General features: G+C 37.3%; 1 protein-coding gene across 1 annotated transcript; it reads left to right on the forward strand.

Moving 5' to 3' along the window:
- Positions 1-455: 455 nt before the first annotated feature.
- Positions 456-14,460, forward strand: LOC140226877 (lysophospholipase D GDPD1-like). Its single transcript, XM_072307305.1, has 9 exons — positions 456-602; positions 2,709-2,751; positions 3,717-3,852; positions 4,228-4,273; positions 5,152-5,276; positions 9,851-9,940; positions 11,859-11,995; positions 12,957-13,062; positions 14,251-14,460. The coding sequence occupies exons 1-9, from the start codon at positions 461-463 to the stop codon at positions 14,407-14,409; spliced, it is 984 nt and encodes a 327-aa protein (XP_072163406.1). The 5' UTR covers positions 456-460; the 3' UTR covers positions 14,410-14,460.
- Positions 14,461-14,816: the final 356 nt, after the last annotated feature.

Below are 14,816 nucleotides of genomic sequence, written 5' to 3' on the forward strand. Positions count from 1 at the left end.
CTTATCGACGTACCGTCCTGGAAGAAGAAGAACAGTGAGAGATTTTGAATAATAATTCACTATGAATTATATTTGATTTGAGAACATTCTTTTGAAGAGGTTTCTCCACGTGGCAACAGAGTTGTTCGGCGTATACCACTGATCTCTATATAGTCATGTAGATCAATGGCTATGTACCGGTATTCAGCTGCAAATGATAAAAGCGGTAAAATCCAAACCAACCACAATGCAGCAATCAATCGTGCGCGCGAGGGGAGCTAGCTACGCGCTAGCTTGGGGGGGGGGGGGGGGGGTGCACAGTTCAGACATACGGCCACGGTATCGGTACGCGCAGTGTCTGTATGGTAGATGCTGTTTATGTTATTCGTTCACGTTTCTAGATCTAGTCGCCAGTCCCACATATTCTACATCGTGGTGTTTCTGTTGTGGGGAGTGCTGTCTCGACATTAGAGATCACAAAATGAGTACTCTAGCCATCGCTCTGCCTCTTTCCTTGTTTGGGGGATATGTTGTAGCATCGGCTGTGTTATTCCGGTTTCCGAACCTCCTTCATCTGAAGAAGAAGTCTAGCATCAATGCCAAATTAATCGCTCACCGGGGAGGTAAGTGTCGGCCACTACTGCTGTAGTGCTGTGCCTGTAGGCTGTAGCTACCTTCTCGCCCCGCAAACCTTCGGGGCGAAGTAGTGTATCAAGCCGTTGATTCTTGCTGAGTCATGCTCCACCGGCGCCCGTATCAATCTGGCGATTCAGGGCAATTACCTCCATTACCTCAGGAGGTAATTGCCCTGATACGGTCATGACGGTAGGTTGACAGACAAGTATGTCTGAGGCGAAAAACTTTTCATTTATAGTAAATTTAATGACATTTTGCTGGGTCAGTTGCAAGCGAACAACTGACCCAGCATTAGCAAATGTCATTATTTTATAAATGAGAAGTTTTTCGCCTTAGAGATAGACATACTTGTCGGTCAAGACGGTAGGCTGCCTAAATTCATAAAAACATTTCTCTCTGTTCTCTTACTCTGTACGACTGGATAAATTTGTATGAAAGGTTTTACCCTTGATTAAATACAATGTAAATATGTAAGATCTAGTCAGTGCAGTGGAATGTTGATAGTCCTTCCACAACCTTATCTTCAAAAAGGATACTGTCAGTTGAAGTGTCACAAGTGGTGGATACTGCATACAAGTTTGCAACACACTGTCACTGTGTCAATGGTCAAGAATAATATTTGTAATAATGATAATAATAGTGGGGCTACTTGTATAGTGCACAGGTCCACCTTTCAGGGCTCAATGATGCTTCAAGAAATGGAAAGATAGATATAGTCTAGAATATGTATAACGTTACATGTTGAAACATGACAACAGAATAAAGAAAATGTGACCCGCTACAACAGAAGGATCCGAAAGTCGGGGGAGGACAATTTTCTGAAAATGGCATGACATTATTCCCTTACTCTTCTTTTCTACTTTAATTTCATATATAACACAACTCATAAAAGTACTCGGTTGTGAAGATATCGAAGATTTTCGTAGCGCATGTCAATAGGTTTAGGAAATCAGACTTTCGAGAAAAACGCCTTCAAAGTTTTCCTCCCGACGCTACCATGATCAAGGGGAGGGGAGACAGTTTTCACCGCTTGACAATAGCAGGCGTGCTCCTAGCGACCTCCGTGATGTTCATTCAAGCTTAGCGCCAGCGGTCTTCGCATGACCAATCAGTAATCAGGATGCCACGCACTGACCAATAAGATCACTCCCTCGTTGCTAGGGGCGGAGTCTACCTGTGGCACTAAATCCAAATCTTCAGACACGTTTCTGTTACATTGAAAGTCAGAAAATCATGGCCCAGAAAAACGCTGATTTCTTGACTTTCCTTTGATCATTCAGCTTCGAAATTTCGGCAGATGATAGACAAAACATTAGATTACAAAATTATGCCAAAAATAGAAATCCCATTGTTTTGACCGATTTTGATGATGTGACTCGATTTTCTGGGCTCAGCCGTCAGCGACTTTAGGATCCTTTTGTTGTAGCGGGTCACAAATGGTTAACAGCAAACAAACACATATCAGATACCATTGGATACAATTGTTCTGAACATTATAGATTGCAATTATAGTCCTCAGTGTGAGAATGTTGGGGGGGGGGGAGATACGAGAACACAATGTGTTTATGTTGCAGGGTGATGTTAAATTTTCAGAATCCACACTGGGTGCTCATACTCGTGTACTCTATATTATGATGTTGATGCCAATCAGTGTCCATTTTTCTTTTCTTTTTTTATAACAGTACTAGGTAGAGAATCGGGCAAAGAAAAAAACTGATGTTATTTTCATCCGATGACATTGTAAATCATGGTTTGTAAGGGGTGCTATAAAATATCATGCTCTCTCTCTCTCGTGAGTGTCCTCTTGTGGATATGTTCTGATATGTTTGGTTGATTTTCCAGTTTCACAGGCTATCTAATAACTTGCTAAGATGTAAAACGTAATCAGAAGAGGAAAAGAAAAAGAGAATAGTTGTCAGTGTGCATTAAAACAGATTTTGAAAAAGGGAAACACTCAATGGCACATAGAAACAAGGAAACAAACCAAACTTCTTCTTTTTGGTGAATTATGATGAAGAGAAAAACATATATGTAAATACTGCTGTCATTCTCATAAATATTTTCTCCCATTTATGTCTGTATGTGTTGGATAGGTGCAGCAGAGGGTTATGAGAACACCATGACTGCATTCAAATGGTAAGTACACAAAACTGAAAGATGCAAGTGAATCAGTTTTCATGCTAAGATGTGACAGAACTTTTAGTGTTGAGCTGTCAGCTCATATCTTCTCATGAATATCATCAGCAGGTTGATTTTAGTTATCCATTTAAAGGTGCATATATTTGTGTGTTGATCTTGAGAGCTGGGTTTCAGCTTTCTCTTCTAGACTTGCAGTTTCACTGAAAATGTGAGTTTTATGTTACCCATGGACTGCAAATGCTGTCATGGTATTTGTACTTTTCAGCCAGAAAAAAAAAAAAAAGAATCTGTGAAGATATTTTTTTTTTTTTCAGTTCAGGATTATACTTTTTGACCTCAATTCTTGCATTTTACAATCCATGCGCCCCCACTTGGTTCAAACTCGATATTTGATTTACGCATTGCTTTCTGGAAGATGGGTTGACAACATCCGCACATGCACTAGTTAGCTTAGCAAATGATTAATGTGGTTTGTGCCAATTGTGTTATCTTATCCCTCTTTCTCACTGTGCTTGGAATATCGTGGTTAGTTAAGTATTTCTTCAATAGGTCGACTTTCATTCTGCCAAACTAGCTGCATCTGCCATCTTGGAAAGAGCTCTTGTCAACATACAATAACAGTACTGGTACTCAATTAGACTGGTATGCCTTATTATACTGTATACGCCAAAAATTTTGCAAGGTTTTTATTTTCACAAATTTCACAAGTCAGATGCTGTTCGTGAATTTAGAATTCTCCATTCATTGCTGTACCCCATGATTGCAAATTTAACCACTTGCGAAATCATCGGGAAGTCCCGATTTGCCAAAATTTATACTCATTTAACCTTTGATATAATCTAGAAGTTGGAAAGTATGCCTCTCACGGTATGGATGTTGGTGGCGTATGGATTGTGAAATTTGAGAATTTGAGAAAGTCACGGCATCAGCCAGCTACAAGAGTTCTTGTCCCTTTCTGTCAGGGCCCGGGAGGCTGGTATGGAGATGCTTGAGTTGGACTGCCAGCTCACCAGGGACAAACAGGTTGTGGTATCCCATGACGACGACCTGCGCAGGGTGACGGGACGTGAAGCGACAATTCAGGAGACGGATTATCAGGTACAATTCAAACCCTTGCCTTTTATGATATATCACAACGCTATTATTTAAATGCTTATCATAAATCTATTTGTGTAATGTTGCCTTATCAATTTAGATCACTGCGCTTGTTACTCTTTGTCTTTGTGCTTTTGAAATTTGCATTCAGTTTGGATATGATTGAATGCAGAAATAAATCAAATCAAACAAACAGATGACATTCAAAACAGGGTCGAACCCGAGCTGTGAGAAAGATGCCTGTTGTTGAAACTCTTAAGTTCCTCCCCTCCCCCCCCCCCCCCCCCCCGTGATGTATGCACTTGTGAAAGATTTCATGTACTGATTTTACTCAGCCTTCGATCTCTTTGTCTTTTTTTTCCTAAATTCCGTATTCAGGATCTACCAGAATTACGTCGTGAATTAGAGGTTCAGTTTGCACATGGTCAGTAAATTGAATGGTCTTGGTAATTTGAAAGTATTAATTATTATGTGACATTTGTTATTAAATGCCATTTGCCAATTACATTGTTTCCCTTTTTTCAGTTTGTATTAACTTTTATTGTACTGTATGGACAAACATCTGGTGATAATTTTCATGACCTGTGTTGATGTTGAATTAGAATTTGTAGATATTTCCTTTTTTAGTCAAAGAAAACGGAAAATGCATGAAATGCACGGATAACGTGTTAATCACAAATTCTGTAGGGTAATGTAGGACAAGATGTTTAGAAAATGTATACTGATTGGCGTTTACATGGTTTTTTAGTATTTTACATTCAAGAGAGATTGTACTTCATACAAAGTGAGATATCACAATGTTTTTTAAAGTGTCTAAGTGTTTTGATTATCAACTGCTTATTGGTTGAAGATGGCATGAGCAAGGTGAATTCATTTTTGTAATTATGATTTATATACTCTAATAGGAAATCTTGAGGGAGTTACTCCAATCTACATTTTCTCTTTACTCATGGTTGATGTCAACAGGGAGAATCTGTCTATCAATTTTATGTTTTTATTATATTTTTATTGTGTACTTTCAGGTTTTCTTATTGTCATTACCATTTTTGTGAGAGGATCAAATTGTATTTCTTTGAAAGAGTACATTTGGAAATTTGAAGACCTACTTATTATACTTTGTATAAAATCCCTATCTATGTATTGCTCTGGACTTGTACTGTCGCTGCCTGTTAATTTGCATATATTTTGACTCCTAAGGCGACCAGGGAGGACATCTCATAGCGCTTTGTATCCAGTTGAAATGGTGCTTTAAAATTTCATATTATTATATTTACCATCAATGATGAAATCAAACTTCTGCAGAAACGTGTCACAAGCCTGACTGTCCGGACCGGCGGATACCTTTGCTCCGAGAGGTCTTTGAAGAGTTCCAAGACTTTCCCATCAACCTGGACATCAAGAGAAACGATGATGAACTGATTGAAAAGGTGAGCTGATAGGTCAGGGTAGACTTCAAATCAAGTGAAGACAATCATAGTCAGTCAACTTTGATATTGTCCAATTAAAGCTAAAACATAGTGCTTACAAGGACTCATAATTCATCTCCCACCGTTTGGCATTTACTTGCAGTATATTGGAAGCTCTACCAAGAAACTTCCCTGGCTGATGCGATTTGCGAGATAATTAGTTGTTACGTAGTATCTTTTAGATCAAACGTGTGAAGTAATAAAAGTCGGTATACCAACTTTTATTCTTGAAGAGTAGTTGGTATGGAGGAGACTACTGGTACATGAAGATGGAACCATGACCGAGCAGTAGTACTGAATCGCATGCAGAACATGCTGCAGGTAATTCACTCTCGCTCGTAGTGGATACCGCTGTGACTGGATATATTGTAATCGTGTAATCGTATGAAACATCACGTGGCAACCACGTGTGAGTAAACTGTGACGAGTGTAGTACTTCTGGCGCAGCTTTTTTGCTGATATTTTGCATTTATGTCATTACCCAACCGAAATTATATTATAACAGCATTTTATCATACTTTTTTTTTTTATCCATTCGTGTACATTTTAGAGCACAAATGTGTGAATACTTTTCTTGTAAATGGCCAATACTACCCTATTGTCCGGGTCTGGGAGGCACAACTTTTGCAGATGGCCATTTTTACAATCAGTGGTGTAAAACACGGTTTTGGCACTAATTGGTGTATAACTTTCTTATACACTGACAGATATGCATTATTTTTTCTCATAAACTTACCACCCACAGTGTCTACCTTGGGTACCTTAATGAACTTTCCTCTCTTTTTCTTTCAGATGTGGCATGCACTTACATGCTTGAAATCCAACACTTTTGGTGTATGCACTCTGACATGGTTTTTTTGTCAGACCTAGCATATTAAATTGTTTATTCCTTTTCATTATTTTTGTTGTTGTGGTGATAGACAGGTATCCAAACTTAAGAACTATTATGTTTACCAGGTTCTGCTTTGTCTTCTTTACAGACTGAAATTGTCCAAACTTTATGTTTCGGAGGTGACATTTTCCGTTAACAATTAACCCCTCTTTTGAGTTAGCTCACAAAACTTTACTTTTTGAAGAAAGTGCACATTTCTTCAACTTGCTACTGGTGTATGTTAGGGCAATATTATTCACCCTGCCTTCCAAAAGAGAGAAGTCAAGTGTTCTTTTGTTATGCAAGAAAAGTAAAAATATGTTGAATTTTCTTGATACTTTCTCTATATCCTTGTACATGTGTGACACCACAAGCTATAGAAGTCTTCTCATTCAGCTTTGACTGAGCAGAAACTTCAAAAATTCATAACTCTGGAACGGATTGCCTTATTTTCCTTAAACTCTCACTGCTGTGTTTTACTAATATTGCTGTATTTACTCAACCCTCGTGTCTATTGAGGTGAACTTGTCCTTTTTTGGTCCCTTATAGGGTTATTTGAGACCAGTTTGTGTCCGGGACCTTCTGTGAAGTTGATGGGTAAAATTACTGAACTAAAAAAAATTTCCCCCATAAGTTCACACAAAAGCATTACGCTGCTCTCTTCAGCTGGGAAACAGAAACTGTTGTCTTAACCAAACTGTAAAAACTTGCTAAAGATTAGTATGAATTACAATCCAAAACAAAATATGAGCTGGTATCCACTATTATGAAAGAGAATAACTAAACAAAATAACAAGTAAGAACTGAAAGAAAGAGCTTATATTTGAAAATTAAAGCCATGAGGAAAGACATGAATGTTCACAATTGTATTAGTTAACACCTGAGAAGTTGGGTTGTCTCTGTGTTGTGTCACCTCCAAAACAATAAAATGATTTTTTCTTATCTTATACTTTTTACTCTCAAAAGTGACTAATATATATGATTTGCTGGTAATTTTCAAGCAATTCAGAAAGATACATAAAATATATTTTAGTAATGTCAACAGTTTAAATGAATCTGGTATATAGAAAATTTATCTCAGATGAACCAAACACCTTTCACCAGTATTATAACATTTGTATGGTGGCTATCAAGAATGATGAAGAATTCATGAACATCCTTGAATTAATCTATTTATAATACTATGTGCAAACAAAAACATAATACAAGTCAAATAAGAATTTTTGCTTTTGGCATTCATAACCTATGTCCCCACCAAAAAATTACAATGGTACCCTCTGCAACGATAACTTTAAAGATAGTGAATCAATCTAAAATACAATTTGAGGGATTGAAACTATAACTCATTGCCCACACCTTACAGAAAACCCCATTCAATTTGCTTCAGAGGTCAAAGTCAAATGAGGATTTTTGTAGAGCATGTCAGGAATCCCTTCCCTCCAAGTTCTGTATATTGTGTTTACACATTAATATGCAGTTCCAAGAGCATCCAAGTGCTAAACTTGGAAGAATCAGACTCCTGACATCCTTTATAACAATCCACATTTCTTTGAGACCACTTAACCAAATTGACTGGGGCTTTCTGCAAAATAGAGCTAAGATGTTATAATTTAAGACCCCAAAGTAGATTTTAGTTGATTTAATCATATTGGGTGCTATCAATGCAAAAGTCTAATTGTATTTTTTTTTTTTTCCCTTTGGGGGGGGGGGGGGGGGGGGACATACTGTATGAATACTTGAACACAATGTTAACATTGAATGTCACCTCCGAAACAAAGTTATTCTTCCCTGGTGTTGTGGAAAAAATGTTCTGAGAGCAAAGAAACATTACTAAAATGATCTTACACACTCATTTCAATTTAAGGTAGAAAATGGAATGCCATGTTTCTTCAGATTACAATATCTAGCTTTAAATATGTCCGTCATATTCTTACTGTAAATGAATATTTCAACACAATGTTAACATTGAATGTCACCTCCGAAACGAAGTGATTCTTCCCTGGTGTTGTGGAATAAAATGTTCTGAGAGCAAAGAAACATTACTAAAATGATCTCACACCCTCATCTCAATTTAAGGTAGAAAATGGAAGGCCACGTTTCTCCAGATTACAATATTTAGCTTACAACCTTCGTCCAAATGGAAGGCAAACTACCGGTGCCCATGCTAATTAATGAAGTGTAAAAAAACACTTGTTCTGTGTGGTTTATCTGCTTGAAACAGGAGTTAATTTCTTGTTCTCGAGTTATAATTATTAAAAACATTGATAAAAAGAAGAAGTTTTGTGTTATTGTCACTTATTCTCAAAAAAACTGAGTGTTAATATTAATGTCACCTCCGAAACATTCTATTATGTTAACTGTCACCTCCGAAACATCCATGTGTGAAAAATCCAAGATTTAAAGAAATGATTGGAATTTCATTTAACCTACATAGGAAGGTAGCCCTTCTCAAAGACTTGTTATAGTATAGAGTTTGACCTGGCTTTCCCTCCATTAAATAGTTAAAATCTTAAAAATTGCATGTCAATTGGTATTTTTACCAAAAATTTATAAATCTCATGTATTTTTTTTTAATTCACTTTATATTCAACCCCCAAATAGTTTTGATTCACAAACTATATATTGTTGTTAACCACATAAACTTTGCATGGTGAAGTTTGACTACAGAGTTTTGTCATTATGGTGCAATTCATGAAAACAAAATTTTGCTTAAATTTACTCCAGGTGCCAGGGTTTTCCTTAAATTACACCAATAACTCTTCAGCTTTAAGGTCTGAAATGGTTTTTTTTCAAAAATTTGAATACTTTCCAACAGGAATCAAACAGAATAATGAAAAAATATTTTATTTGAAATTTTGACCCTCTGAGTACAAAAGTTACACCACTGATCGTAAAAAAGGCCAGATACAACTGCGACAGAAAATGAAAAGTTGCTCGAAAAAACACAAGGAACACTGATATTCAATCACCACACAACGCACGCTGTCTTTGTGAGAAATAGAATGGAGAGCAAAGCTTTCATTGTACTGTGGCATTAGAAAGAGCATTCAGATTAACACTGGCACAGTCCACAGTGAGGCACATATCCTACAATAGTTCCAGGAAGGTAACGTTATTCCCAATTCACTGGCATATAGTTGACATGCCACTTAAGGGGCATTCCAGACGATTTTCATAATTTAACATCATGTAGATTTGTGGAATTTCTTGTGGTCCTTGAGTAGAGAGATCAATACTCTGAAAAATCTTAAACAAATTACACTGAACAATGTTGATGACATACGAACCTCACATATTTCAGAAATGTAGCAGTGTAATTCCATAACAATACCGCTTGCTTAAGTTCACCTGTGTAGAATCTATGTATGCCTTCTTCTTTTGTTCCTGCTTCCTTGAGCCCAAACTCATGCATTCTTATGGTGAGGCTGCAATGTCATCGTCCTTGTTCATTGCAATTTGTTATAATTGTGAAAACATTCTTATTCCTCATCCCAATCACTATAGATTCTGAAACTCTGTACTCAGTATAACTAATTTGTAGTTGTTCAATTGTAGAAGTCTGAAAATCATCCGGAGGTCTCCTTTAAGCTTACCAGCAGATTTCCAGGCAGGGAACAAACCACAGCGAGTATCATATTACAATAACATGATGTTATCATGATAGGTTCTCGAACTCATCAAAGAATACAAGAGGGAGAAGATAACTGTGGTGGGAAACTTCAACAGCAAGATTGGTGTAAAAGTCCACAAGAAGGTGAGTTCTTACTTCTGAATAATTTTTTCCAATTACTATGTATGTATAAGAACATCAGAATTCATTGATTGAAATGCAAGTGCATACTTATATCTACATCAAAGGTGAACATGCTTGATGTGTGTGACCAAAAAAAAAATAAATAAATGAATAAATAAATGATAATAACAATAGAAATAAGTACCCACGATCAGTCAGTCTGGTTTCATTTAAGATGCAGAAGTTTGTTTGTTTGTTTGTTTGTTTGTTTGTTTGTTTGTTTGTTTGATGAAAATATCCTGCAGCAATATGGTTCAGGCCTAGAGTTCCTTTTTTTTTCCTTTTTTGTTTTTTTGCAGTTATATGTAAATGAGTGATTATTTTCATATTGTATTGTCAAATTCATTACTGTTATATTGTTTGATCAGAAAATGAGATGAATAAACAAATTTCATATCATTTCATTTCATTTCGCATGTTGAAATGAAAAGTTAGTCTAGGCTTATGTCTGATGTCAATCGTTTGAACTTGACTGTATCTCAATGTTTGATATAGCACACAACTTGGCATGTGATCTCTAACTGTAATTTACGCCAAATGAATTGCTCTGTTTACTTCTTTTTTTTTCTAAGTCATAGTTGCACTTACAGAAACTCATGTGAAGTGCTGTGCTAGGTAGTTGTGTTATTTCAGATTGTAAAAGGAAAGGGATGCTCCATGATAAAAGCAATTTTTGTCGAGCCCACCAGAGGTGTGGGGAGACTATGGGATTGCGTGCGGCGTCTGTCTGTCCGTCATCCGTCCATCTGTCGTCTGTCCGTAACGCTACAAAAACTTCAATAACTCTATACTCTGGGCTTCAATTGCAATCAAACTTCGAGGGAAGAGGGGTCATACAAAGTTTCACATTTTACCATATATGAAGGTCACCTCAAGGTCAAAGCTCACAGGCAGGGGTCAATGAACTTTTAGAGCCCAATGTTAAGTTTTTATGGCACGTTTCTATTATGGGTCATAACTTTTGATCCATAACTCCATTTGTGACTAAACTTGGATGGTAGATGTCCCTTGGGGAGTGGATGATCACTAAAAGGTCAAAGGTCACAAGCAGGGGTCAACGAACTTTTAGAGCCCAATGTTAAGTTTTTAATGGGTCATAACTTTTGATCCATAACTCCATTTGTGACTAAACTTGGATGGTAGATGGGGAGTGGATGGCGACCACAAGGTCAATGGTCACAAGCATGGGTCAACGAACTTTTAGAGCCCAATGTTAAGTTTCTATGGCATGTTTCTATTATGGGTCATAACTTTTGATCCATAGGTCCGTTTGTGACCAAACTTGGATGGTAGACGTCCCTTGGGGAGTGGATGGTTACCACAAGGTCAAAGGTCACAGGCAGGGGTCAACGAACTTTTAGAGCCCAATGTTAAGTTTTTATGGCACGTTTCTATTATGGGTCATAACTTTTGATCCATAACTCCATTTGTGACTAAACTTGGATGGTAGATGTCCCTTGGGGAGTGGATGGCCACCACAAGGTCAATGGTCACAAGCATGGGTCAACGAACTTTTAAAGCCCAATGTTAAGTTTTTATGGCATGTTTCTATTATGGGTCATAACGTTTGATCCATAGGTCCGTTTGTGACCAAACTTGGATGGTAAATGTCCTTGGGGAGTGGATGGTCACCACAAGGTCATAGGTCACAGGCAGGGGTCAACGAACTTTAAGGGCGCAATGTTAAGTTTTTATGGCACGTTTCTTTTTTGCCATAAATTTTTACCCTTTTATATGTCTTTTATCTGTTATATCTCTTTTTTTTTTATCTGTTATATCCCATTCGCGTGCAATTTCTTGTACGTGAATGGGCGAGACACATTATGGCACTTGCCTTGTTCACTATTATCATGGAAATTCTGCTGGCTTTCCCTCAAAGGCACCAGACATCCCTATAATCTTTGGCATGACTGGAATGCTGAAGCTAGTACTCCTGACATACACCGGCTTGCTGCCATTCGTACCTCTGATGGAATCCTTCCTTGAGGTACCGACTGGAACACTCATCAATGATCTGTAAGTCATCCAACTGGAACACTCGTTAGTTCTTTGTAGTAGTCCCAGGAGAGGCCTCATTCCAGTCATTCCATTTGTGTCATTCATTCAGGTGCCATTAATTCATTCATTCAATCATTCATTTGTGTATTCTGTCATTCATACATTTATCCATCAGCCATTCATTCACATTCAATTCATTCACTTGACATGCCATTATCTTTTCAATTTTCATATATTTATGTATTCATTCAAATTCATTCATTGTTCAGTTTTTTTTTTCTTGTATTCATTTGTGCATTAACTTTGAGAGTCAGCTCTCCAAAAGATACGAGAAATTATTTATATGTACCAGTGGTAAGCAATGATTATGAAAAACAAACCACTGAGAAATTGTGATAGGAGAAACCCATCTAGAAAATTAAGTATAATGTCAATTGTTTTGGACGTATGATATGTCTGTCACAAAATGTTATTTCATCGCTTAAAAAATTTTCAGCATTGTTTTCATTGATAATCAGGTAATGTGGTTTGTAATGATGAATGAATGTAAATCATATAACTCGTCTGGTATGCCCCTTTAATCATTGAAAAAAGAAAAGAAAAGGAGATTACGTTACATTTCTATGTACACCACTAAATTGCTCCCAACTTTATGAAGAAAAATACAGTGCACTCCCGTTATAGCGAACACATAAGTGCCAGTTCCAAGTACTTCGTTATAACGGGAGTCCAGTGTAATACAAAAGACTGCATTACACATTTTAAGTTTACCACAAAATTTTCACAAACTTGATGCTGACAATACTGCAAATAAGTGAAATCTGAATCACATGTAGTAATGTCAGCTCATCCCTTCCATTTCTAGAGCAATCAGAATGCGAAATCATATCTTATCATTGGCTTTTTTACAAATTGAGATTACATAATCTAACACAAGATGCCTCTTTGCTCATCTCAGACTGTCCCTTTCTTCTTGCAGAGAATTTTTGGAGGGTAGGAGTGTGCTGAAAGCGATTCTCCGTGTGTACGACTTCCTCGTTATCCGTCCGTGTCTGTTCAGGCACCTTCAGAGGCGAGGCATCAAGGTGAGATAGACACCGCTTTAATCTTGTGCATTTAACTATCTTAGAATTCAGTAAGGGGACTGTTGGAGAGTTCATTAAAAGATATAGCTAGTTTAAAGGACAAGTTCACCTTCATAGACATGTGGGTTGAGTGAATGCAGCAATATTAGTAGAACACATCAGTGAGAGTTTCAGCAAAATCCGACAATCCTTTCAAAAGTTATGAATTTTTGAAGTTTCTGCTCAGTCGCGGCTGGATGAAAAGACTACTATAGCTTGTGATGTCACATGAGTACAACGATGTAAAGACAGAATAAAGAAAATTCAACATATTTCCATTTTTCTCGCATAACAAAAAAACACTCGACTTCTCTCTTTCAGAAGGCAGGGGGTATAAAATTACCCTTAACATACGTTTGTAGCAAGTCGAAGAAATGTGCACTTTATTCAAAAAGTAAGGTTTTGTGAAATTCTCTTTTTATTTTCCTTATATAGTTGTACGCATGTGACATCATACACTGTAGTAGTCTTCTCTTCCAGCAGTGACTGCGCAGATACTTAAAATATTCGTAACTTTTGAACGGATTGTCCAATTTTCCTCAAACTTTCACTGATGTGTTCTACTAATATTGCTGCATTCTCTCAATCCTTATGTATATGAAGGTGGACTTGTCCTTTAAAGGAATGGTATAGAATTGATGGAGATGAGGATTGGGCTTTTATCTTGTTGCAAAATACCAAGAAACCACCTATGAAGTAATACAGAGCATACCATTCTAAGAGGAATTCAAAGTTTATGAGATGAAAATTGCTCTTGGAATGGCTGACACATCCAAGAACAGAGTAAGATAAAGCAATTCTAGTAATGGTGGGTCCCGCCTTTTATTATGGTTGCTCTGTTTTAGATATCTAAGCCATTTCAGAACCAATTTTCATCAAATAAAGCATCGAGTCCCTCTGGGAATTACATGCTCTTTCCTATTTCCCAAGAGGTTTCTTATTATCTCACCAAAAATGTGAAAAACCTGAAGTTAGATCTCAACCAAAATTGTAACAATCCCTTCATGTTCTCTCACAGAGTCCATTTTTGAATTGCAGTGGTTTGTTCCAGAACTTGCCCTACCCTTCATGATTCTTCATAAATGGTGACCTCGTGCTTCCAAGACGACAAGAAAGAGTAAACAAATGAATTTCTACTTGCTCTTTCAGATCTACTTGTGGGTGCTAAACAGTGAGCGGGAATGGAACCGGGCCATCAAACTGAAGGTGGATGGGATCATGACAGATTACCCCTCAAAGCTCAAGAACTTCTGTGATGTCAAAGGTTTCTCCACCTCCAGGGATCCCCTACTAGAGGGAGACCGCTGAGAGTGGGGGTTCACCAATCATCTGTGTTCTGTGTGAATGATTTGAGTACCTTGTAGCAAAGATCAAAGATTTTTTATACTATGTCATTGTATTTATGTCTGTGTGTATGCATGTGTAAAAAAAAAAACAACAACAACAAGAAAAAGGGGAAAAAAGCGTGCCAGGCTTTTGCCCATCATGTTTCTGTAGAATCTGATCACAGGCTGTTCTGTGAAATAGGATGGCCCAGTGAAATTTGTGAAGGGGGTTTATAGATGGCATAGGATTTCCCATTTTGTAGTATCATAGGATGCTTCATGTAGCAATTTGAAGTGGCATTCTTATAGTAATTTGAATTTGGCATCCACTTGGTTTGCGTGTGGCAGTCCATATTGTAAAGGCCATTGTGTAGATTCTTTGAGATTTTA

Source organism: Diadema setosum, chromosome 4 (genome assembly GCF_964275005.1).
Source record: "Diadema setosum chromosome 4, eeDiaSeto1, whole genome shotgun sequence".
Lineage (NCBI taxonomy): Eukaryota > Metazoa > Echinodermata > Echinoidea > Diadematoida > Diadematidae > Diadema > Diadema setosum.

Coding starts and splice junctions, on each gene's coding strand:
- LOC140226877 (XM_072307305.1), top strand. CDS start 461: ATGAGTACTCTAGCCATCGCTCTGCCTCTTTCCTTGTTTGGGGGATAT. Junction 3,853..4,227: donor TTCAGGAGACGGATTATCAG/GTACAATTCAAA, acceptor TTCCGTATTCAG/GATCTACCAGAATTACGTCG. Junction 5,277..9,850: donor ATGATGAACTGATTGAAAAG/GTGAGCTGATAG, acceptor TTATCATGATAG/GTTCTCGAACTCATCAAAGA.